The sequence below is a fragment of the Tuber melanosporum genome, assembly GCF_000151645.1.
Source record: "Tuber melanosporum whole genome shotgun sequence assembly, scaffold_81, strain Mel28".
NCBI lineage: Eukaryota > Fungi > Ascomycota > Pezizomycetes > Pezizales > Tuberaceae > Tuber > Tuber melanosporum.
In genome coordinates this window covers 69,837-79,190 of record NW_003299130.1, presented here as the reverse complement: position 1 = coordinate 79,190, position 9,354 = coordinate 69,837, and the positions used below count along the sequence as shown (strand labels likewise).

Sequence of the window (9,354 nt, the reverse complement as noted above, 5' to 3'; positions counted from 1 at the left end):
TGGAAGATAAAGGCATACCCTCCAATGAAAAAGATTTCATTCGTAAGAGTACAAAGTAGTATAAAAAAATTCTGAGTCAAACAGTATTTGTACTTATTAAGACCAAGGACAATGGTGTACAGCCTAAGAAGAGGTACTTAATTAAATAGTAGTTAGAACCAGTCAGCGAATAAACAGACTCCAGAAATAAATATTAAATTACCTCTCAAGCTTTACAGACATCATCAAGCAACAGAGATAAGATATTAATAATATAATATTGTTCTATCCAGGAATCTTGATTATGATATTTTTACTGTTTTCTTAAGCAAGTTCTGCATAGTTATAAACATAAAAAATATTACTATACCTTCCTAGACAATCTCCGTCTATACTAAAAATTCTGGCCTAAGTCTTCTCAATACCTATTAGAGTTAGCTTACACCAACCAGACCTACAGTTATGATGTAACCGGTACAGGTACTCAGTTCTTAGTTTTGCTTTATGTTATGTTTTAAGTATCATTTGATACTTAGTTTTGTTTTGTGTTATGTTTTAAGTATCGCTTTGATACTTGATTTGTTTTAAGTATTATTTGATACTTAGTTTTGTTTTGTGTTATGTTTTAAGTATTGCTTTGATACTTGATTTGTTTTAAGTATCGTTTGATACTTAGTTTTGTTTTATGTTTTGTTTTAAGTATCGCTTTGATACTTTATTAGTTTTACCAAAGTGTATCAATTGATATCTTTGATTAGTTTCGTTCATGCCTGACATTAACAGATTTGTATATTTAAAGATCGCCTGTTTCTATGATAGAAAAGGCAGACTTCGATAGACAGTATTTTAATATACTTGGTTGAACGGTTACTTCTTTGTACCTCAGTACACTATCAAAGCCTTCTTTAGTTCTCAGCTCTCGCCTCCTCTCTGGAAGAGCATGCCACCTGCCAACTATTGTATCTATTACCGATAATGTGATCAGCACCTTGCAAACACGTTACATATGAGTTATGTGAAAACCTTATTCCTCCCCTTGTTACAATCCTGATTTATAAAAATAATACTTAAAATATGAGATAGAAAAGAAAAGTCAGTAGCAGGTTTAAAATATTCAGATTTTAGTTGAGATTCTATGACTAGAACTAATGATTCCTATTAATGATCTAGTAAGAAATCTAAGTCCAGAGGACTTTAAAGGTCTTCAACCACTTCTAGATTCATGACAATCTCTACTAAAACTTGAATCAAATACAATGAGTACTAGACGAAGTCGTGAGTTGGAAATTACAACTTGGCTTAGCTATATTCAAAAAGGTAACAATAAAATATAGTAAAGTCAAGTACTAGTCGAAGATAATTGTGAAGACCTGAAAAGTGAATCTGATTCTACTTTTCTATTTTTATGTACATTCTCTGACTCCATTGTAAGAAATAGTGACTTTGTAAAATTCCATTAGAACAATATTATAACTTATACAAAACTAGTAATATCTGGTGAATGGCTAATATTATATATGCTTAGCTTAAAAAAACAAAAACAAAGCTAATACATCATATGTGCTTTTACTAGTGCTAAGGTTGTAACTAGCTACTATAACAGGTTTGTAGTAAAGCATAACTTTGTGACACGGTATAGTACTATTTTATAGTGCAATATGAGACTTCTGTTTAAGAATATAATATTTGAAGAATATAGTACAAATTTTTTTTTAATTTTTTTGACTTTATTCAGCCTTACTTGTTGTTTAATACTAGCAATAAGCCCTCATTTTATAGGTTTGTATTCTTGGTCTTCCTTTAATATTAGTCTTAATCTTACTCAGAAAAGGCTTATATTCAACTTCATTTTCTACAGACTATTCTTGATCAGATTAATACCCTTACCAACAATTTCTAAATCAAGTGTACCTAAGATCAAAGTGCAACTATGATGCTATTACAGTAATATTCATATTGTTTGTAGGCAAGAAGGAATGGAATTTAATTACTATCTATATATGGTGCATGATATTTACATACAATTCCATACTGTAGATTTGAAGAATAATTTGTAGTATCATACTGGTGGCATGAGTGAATTGGCTAGGAAGCTTATCATATATAAATATGATAGGTCCAAGAATAGATAAATCTACAAGAATAAATTAACAGTAAAGATCTCAAATGCCATACAGTTTATGTAAAATATTCCTTACATGCTACAGTACTCTCAGATGCCACAGAAAATTCATTATGTAAGTTTTTTTCTATATAAGAAGTTTTTATTACTATTATAGTTTTTTCCAAAGCTGACAAGAATTGTCAAAGAAAGAAAGCAAATTCCAAGTATGAAATCATGATGAATTAATACTATAATGTTTAAAACAGTAAACAGTTATTAATAATTAGATGTAAAGTTATAACCAAGTAGTAGAGTTACTTATAATATATCCAATCTTATCCTGCTATATGTTTAGTATTTTGCTTTAAGAATACTGATTTATCTAGAAGAATACACTAGTAATTTGCAATTAACTACCTGTGATGTTACTACTCATGGACTTTAAAAACTCAGGTGTGCTTGTTTCTTGTCTAGTAGTATGGCCTTCTTGTAATTAGGTGCTCAACACTATATACAATTAATATAATTGAATGGACAGGATTTTGTTTACACTTTTTTCTTGTTGCTGTTTTTTCAATATCTCTTATTTTCCATTATATTTGCTTCAGATTTTTATGTTTTATTTTATAAATTTTGTAAAAGCATTATAACAATTATAGAAGTGTATAATATTACATATAAAAAAACTTACATAATCAATTTTCTGTGGCATCAGAGGGTACTATAGCATTGGAGGAATAATTCACATAACTCATGTAACATCGAGACCTTTTCCAATATATTAAACAATAATGATATATTGAATTTGAATACTATCATAATTATAAATGTGATAGTGAACTTAAATATTATCATATTAAATTGAACCGAATAATGCTGTGCCACAAACTTGTGTTTCACTACAAATCTGTTGTGGCACAAAGTTGCAGTGAGCAACAAATTTGCATTGAGCCACAACCTTGGTACGAGTATCTCACACTTTGTTTTCCCGACTATGAGCGAAGCAAAGAGGAGGGTAACCAGCCATTAAAAACAGGGGGGGGGGCTTGTAGTACTCGAATGGGGTTGAGAACGAGTTTATCAGATCACACACCTTTGGCTCGGAAACCGGTCTAAAAGAAAAAAAATTTACCGCTTCTGCTACATTTCGCTTCCCCCCGCTATCCGCCGACCCCATCAGTCCGATCAAGTACCGGTATGGTATAATTGTCATGGGGAATCTACGGACCGGTTCTTTGACAGGGGATGCACTTCGGCGCACGTTACTACTGCCGAAGGCAACAATGCCAATTTGGCCGAACAAGAGTTCTTCAAAGGAGGAGCTGTTGAGGAAGTGCTCAGATGAGCTATACGAGTGGCAGGTATGATATGAAGTTCTGGCATTAGGGAACCGAGACTAAAGTCCATTTGTTGACAAATCTGGTTTCTATTGTCCAGAGAGCCAATTTACCGAAGCAGAATTTGTTTGTCCTGCATGATGGACCCCCATATGCGAATGGCACTTTGCACTTGGGTCTTGCGTCTCTTTCAATTAGGACTACCGGTATGACATTTGCTGACAGGGTAGGGAAATATAGGGCATGCACTCAATAAGATTCTCAAAGACATTGTTGGGCGTTTCCAAGTTCTTTCCGGCCGTCATCTATCTTACATCCCCGGTTGGGATTGTCATGGACTCCCAATAGAGCTCAAGGCTTTACAATCCCACACAGAATCCCTAGTAGCAGGGAGTGAGGGCAAAGCCAAGGCTGCCCAAACTGCTGCTGCGTCGGCTGCTGCCGCCGAGAAGGGGAAAGCCATGGATGCAGCTGAGATTAGGTCTCTAGCACGGGAACTCGCAGAGAAGACTATCACCGAACAAATGGCTGAATTTCGATCATGGGGAGTGATGGGTGATTGGGATAATCATTGGAGAACTATGGATAAGGACTACGAAATATCACAGCTGCGAGTGTTCAAAGAGATGCTCAAGAGGGGCTTACTATATAGACGCTTTAAGCCCGTCTTTTGGAGTCCCAGTTCGGGAACTGCACTCGCTGAAGCGGAACTGGAATACAACGAGAAGCATGTTAGCAGGGCCGCTTTTGTGGCGTTTCCCATACGGCCCACTGCATCGCCGGGGCTTGGAACACGGCTTGACGGGATTTCCGTACGGGCTGCTGTCTGGACAACTACACCTTGGACTATCCCTGCAAATAAGGCTATCGCTATCAACGCGGAAATAGAATACTGTGTTGTGGATACTGAGAACCACGGGAAGTTACTCGTTGCATCTGGGCGAGTTGGAGAGCTTGGAAAAGGCATAAACGAGCAACCAAAGGTTATAATAGACGGTATTCTAGGCCAGAATCTTGTTGGGGCGCAATATTTACATCCCCTGCTTCGAGAGGATGCTCAACTCCAGCCAATACTGCCTGGGGACTTTGTCACGGCTGATTCCGGTACTGGACTTGTTCACTGCGCTCCTGGTCACGGAATGGACGACTATCTCCTTTGTCGGAAGCATGATATAGAGCCGTTTTCACCTGTGGATAATGATGGACGGTTTACTGAAGATGCACTGCCTGGATATGGTCTTGAGGGGATGGAAGTTCTTTTTGGTGGCACCAAAAAGATCTTGCAGATTCTCATGGAATCGAAAGCTCTTCTGGCACTACAGCCACGGTTCACGCATAAATATCCTTACGATTGGCGGACAAAGCGTCCTGTAATCGTCCGGGCAACAGCACAGTGGTTTGCGGACGTTGATGTTATTAAAGATGTTTGTGTCGACTCACTTAAAAATGTCGTGTTTGTTCCGTCTTCTGGTAGATCGAGGTTGACATCTTATGTCAACAGCCGTTCGGAATGGTGTATTTCCCGTCAAAGGGCCTGGGGAGTCCCTATTCCCGTGCTCTATGATATCGATACCAATGAACCATTACTGACTGGGGAAAGCGTTGAACATATCATTGGCATATTAGAAGAGAAGGGCACTGATGCTTGGTGGGGGAGTGGAGTTCCGGAAGAAGCATGGGTACCAGAACCAATCAGAATGACAGGAAAGAGATACGCTCGAGGCAAGGAAACCATGGACGTCTGGTTCGATAGCGGCACAAGTTGGGCTATACTTAGAAGTCGCATCGGACAGCGGGAGGGCAAGCCTTTGGCTGATCTTTACCTCGAGGGGTCTGACCAGCACCGCGGCTGGTTTCAGTCATCGTTACTCACTTCGGTAGCTACCACTACAGGTCTCAGTGCTGCTAAAACACCTTTTGCAATGGTTGTCACACATGGCTTCTGTTTGGATGAAAAGGGGAAGAAGATGTCAAAGTCTCTAGGCAACACTATGGCTCCTGTGGACGTCATCCAGCCGAAGGGTAAGAGCATCGGTGGTATAGATGCTCTGAGGTTATGGGTGGCCAGCTGTGATTATACTAAGGATGTAAGTATTGGAAGCACAATCCTTGACGGCGTAAACGAAAACTTGAGAAAGTTAAGGGTTACCTTGAGGTTTCTGTTGGGAAATTTGGAAGATTGGGATGGGAAGGAGGTGGATTACTTTGATTTGACGAAGGTATCTGGGCATGCGCATTCCGATTAGTAATATATCAAACGTGGGCTGATGGGGCCTCCAGACAGATAAATACGCGCTAGCACAGTTGTATCAGGTTAATAGAGCCATTGCAGAGACGTACAAGAACATGCACTTCAATAGAGGTTTTTAAAATGCGTATTTGTTGCTGTTCCTAAGCTGACGCTGGAATAGTCATTCAAATAATCATGTCATATACCAACACGGATCTCTCCGCATTCTACCTAGATGTCACAAAGGATTCTATGTATTCTGATCCAAAGGACTCTCAAAGACGCCGTGGAATACAGACCGTCATATACCATGTAAGCATTCAATAATCATTAACCTATCCTAACCTTATAGGAAATGGCTAATGCTGCTGATCAGATTCTCCGAAACTACCTTTCCATACTTACACCCATTGTCCCATTACTGACCCAAGAAGTCTGGTCACACGCTACATCGTTTGTGACAAAGGGCGCCACCGGCCCAGCGCAATTGGGATGGTATAAACCAGTCGAGACATGGAACGACGAGAACTTGATTGAAGAGTTCAAGCACATCAATGCGATTCACTCCTTAGTTAAACGAGGTATTGAAAAGGCTAGGGTCGAGCAGTAAGTCCATAGAACCTCTGCGCTTGGTCGGACACTAAGCGGCGAATCAAACAGAGGTGTTAAGGTCAACTTAGAGGCCTCGGCAGTATTGGTTACTTCAGAGGGGTCGAAGGCGAGGAAGCTTCTGGAGAAATATGGCGAGCATATCATACCTGGCAGTCCGTTCGCGAAATCATAGCTAACAGAGCGCAGCCAACGAGCTCCCCCATATATTCATCGTTTCGGCCGTCTCGCTCGGGGAGGCAATTCCAACAAGCCCAACGTGGAAGCACGCAGAAAGGACAAACCTCCTAGGTGACGACTGCACAGTCGTAGTCCAGCGCGCCTTGGGGAATAAATGCCCTCGTTGTTGGGTCTACACTTCTGAGAACCCAGATGAAATATGTGATAGGTGCGAAAATACTATAACCTCTCTTGCGAAAAAGTATTGCGGATCTCTTCCCGCTTAAGATGCTAGTATGTTGGCTTGGGGGGGGGGGGTTGCTTTTTGTAGGGTATTGGTATTCCACCAGTGGTGGTGTAGAAATGAAACGTGACCCGACTCCAACTTGATAACCGTGCCAAAGTTCCTGCCGAAATTGTGTGACTCGAGCGGTTCACAATTTCACAGCACATCTATGACGTGCCCAACAACTCGATCCCACATTAAGCTCAATGCCAGATTTGTTTTTCAACTGCAACATGGCTACAATGACTGAATGTTATGTTGAGATTGAGGGTCAGATCCAGCTTGCTCGCCAGATGTTAATAGAAAGTGACAGGCCAAACATGGTTGTAACTGCTCAAGAATGTGGCATTCCCAAGACTCGAGTAGTATGTGCAAGATGAGAAGAATAATCAACAGTCTGAATAAGGTCCAGTGAACAGAATACTCAATAGTGATGAGAAAATTAGTGTTTGTCGCTATTATACCAGTTTGATAAGATTGGAATATATGTACAGCTTTTAATGATTGTCAATTATACTAATTTAGGCCCTGTTCGGCACGCCAAAAATACCATGGTATTTCCATTTTTATGGAATTTGTTTCATGGTATTTTTTAAAATGAATTGGCAGGGTGTTTGGCATGATACAAATACCATGTTTTTTTTATAATTGGCTATTTTGTGATATGCAAGAAAGGGTATAGGGTAAAATGAAACAAAATAAAGAATATATTATGTATTGACAAAATTAACTGAGATTCAACAATCAGTAGCAACCCACCCCTCTTCATCACCCTGTACTCTCAATGGTACCTATAAAAATTGCTCTAAGTCAACCAAGAAGAAACCATTCTACTCAATTCTTTTTTTCAATAAACTCTACCTCCTATTCTTGGCAGTCATGTTAAAAAACCTATTCCCTCCACATATCTCTCAGAGTTTATCAGGAAGAGGATTCTCAGGTTATACGAGCCTCAGATGAGATATCAGCAAATTTCCTACTACCTTAATATCCCTTACACTACTGTCAGAGAAACAATTGCAAAGGGACATTAAGAGGACAAGGAGAATAAGGGTAGAGGAAGACATCCTAAAACTACCAAATGACAGGATGATACTATGGTGGAGGAAGCTTTTAAAAATTGCCATATTACAGTGCCTTGTCAGAAGAGTTTGTGATCTGAGACATGTTTAATTGTGGCTGCACCATGAGATAGTGGGGTGGGGTTGTCAACAGCGCTCTCATGAGTGTATGATCAATCCTCAATTACTACATCTCAACGATCAACCATTAATAATCAATTATCTGCTATGTATATTTTAGAGTAAAATAATCATAAATATGGCTAACTAATAGTTTGTATAACCTCCTCTTGCTTCCAATACTGCAGCCACTCTACCAGGCATTGATTTCCACAACTTTTCAAAAACTACTCCGGAATTGTCTCTCAAACTAAAGATAATACTTGTGCAAGCCTCTTCTTAACAGATTTTTTTCCTCCCGGGGTATCTCCAATCCTTGGATACTGCTGGTGTAATCACTTTTTAAGCTCAGCTCATACATGTTTAATAGGATTTAAATCAGGGGAGTATGGGGGGTGTTCTACTAATTTAATAGAATTCCTTTTAAACCATTCCATAATACTACAAGCCTTGTGAACAGGAGCATTGTCTTGCTGAAAAAGAATATCTTCAAGTTGCATACCAAAGGAAATTATTTGATGAATTACAGGAAAAAGATGTTATCTTAAGAGTCCAACATACCTGGTCTTGTTGATATTTTGGATAATAGTAACCAAAGGATCTTTTCTCTTACCCCAAAAGCACCCCCATACCATAAGCGAAATACCCTTATCCATTTTCTTTAGGTGAATACAGTCTGCAAGCCACTGCTCTCCAGGTTCTCTGAAAACCTACTACTGCCTAGGATTCCTGTATTTCTCCACACTGCATTCATCACTACAGATGACTCTTTCAAAATCCTCAGCTATCCAATTCCTGTAAGCTGTTGTCCATCTTAGTCTCTTAGCTATATGGACAGCTTTGAGCTTGGGTCTTGACTTGGCTAGCCATTTCTTAATATTGGCATCTCTGAGTACTCCAAGAAGCATATATTTATTAGAGAATTATATTCAAGCACTCAGGCTCAGATGGGTACTAAACAGTATAAAGAGAAATACCTCATACATATTTATCCATAAAATCTGATCTGGTCATTTTCCGGTTGGATTTGGCAGCTCGGAGGATGGTCCAATTTTGTTACTGGCTGAGAACAGGTGTGCAACCAGGACAAGGAATATTTTCCAAGGACAGACTCTCACATGTGCAAGTGAGGAAGCTTTTAATAGTTGACCATGACTGGCCAATAATTTGAGCAACTAGAGCGATATTCCAGAGGCAGTAGAAAAATCTAATGATCATGCCTTTTTTTCACATTAGTCATTTCAGTTCAAGTGGTCTCTGGGTTTTGCTGTTTTAGCTTTGATTTATATCTGGATTGGTTAATCATTGGAAATTCAGAGGAAATGAAAATTAAAGAATTGTTTGAATAGAGGATTATGGTAGCATGGTGTAAATATTATATGGGGTACGTATCATATGGTTGCGCGATCAGCGAGCTAGTATTTGGCGAGGTGGCATTTGGCAAGTTGGCATTATGGTGAGGTTGCTTA

The 9,354-nt window shown here is 39.2% G+C and overlaps 1 protein-coding gene; it reads left to right on the top strand.

Moving 5' to 3' along the window:
- Positions 1 to 3,188: 3,188 nt before the first annotated feature.
- Positions 3,189 to 6,801, top strand: GSTUM_00011254001 (uncharacterized protein). XM_002841805.2 has 9 exons: positions 3,189 to 3,444; positions 3,521 to 3,596; positions 3,661 to 3,803; positions 3,870 to 5,639; positions 5,701 to 5,782; positions 5,832 to 5,962; positions 6,027 to 6,256; positions 6,311 to 6,414; positions 6,449 to 6,801. The coding sequence occupies exons 1-9, from the start codon at positions 3,367 to 3,369 to the stop codon at positions 6,703 to 6,705; spliced, it is 2,871 nt and encodes a 956-aa protein (XP_002841851.1). The 5' UTR covers positions 3,189 to 3,366; the 3' UTR covers positions 6,706 to 6,801.
- Positions 6,802 to 9,354: the final 2,553 nt, after the last annotated feature.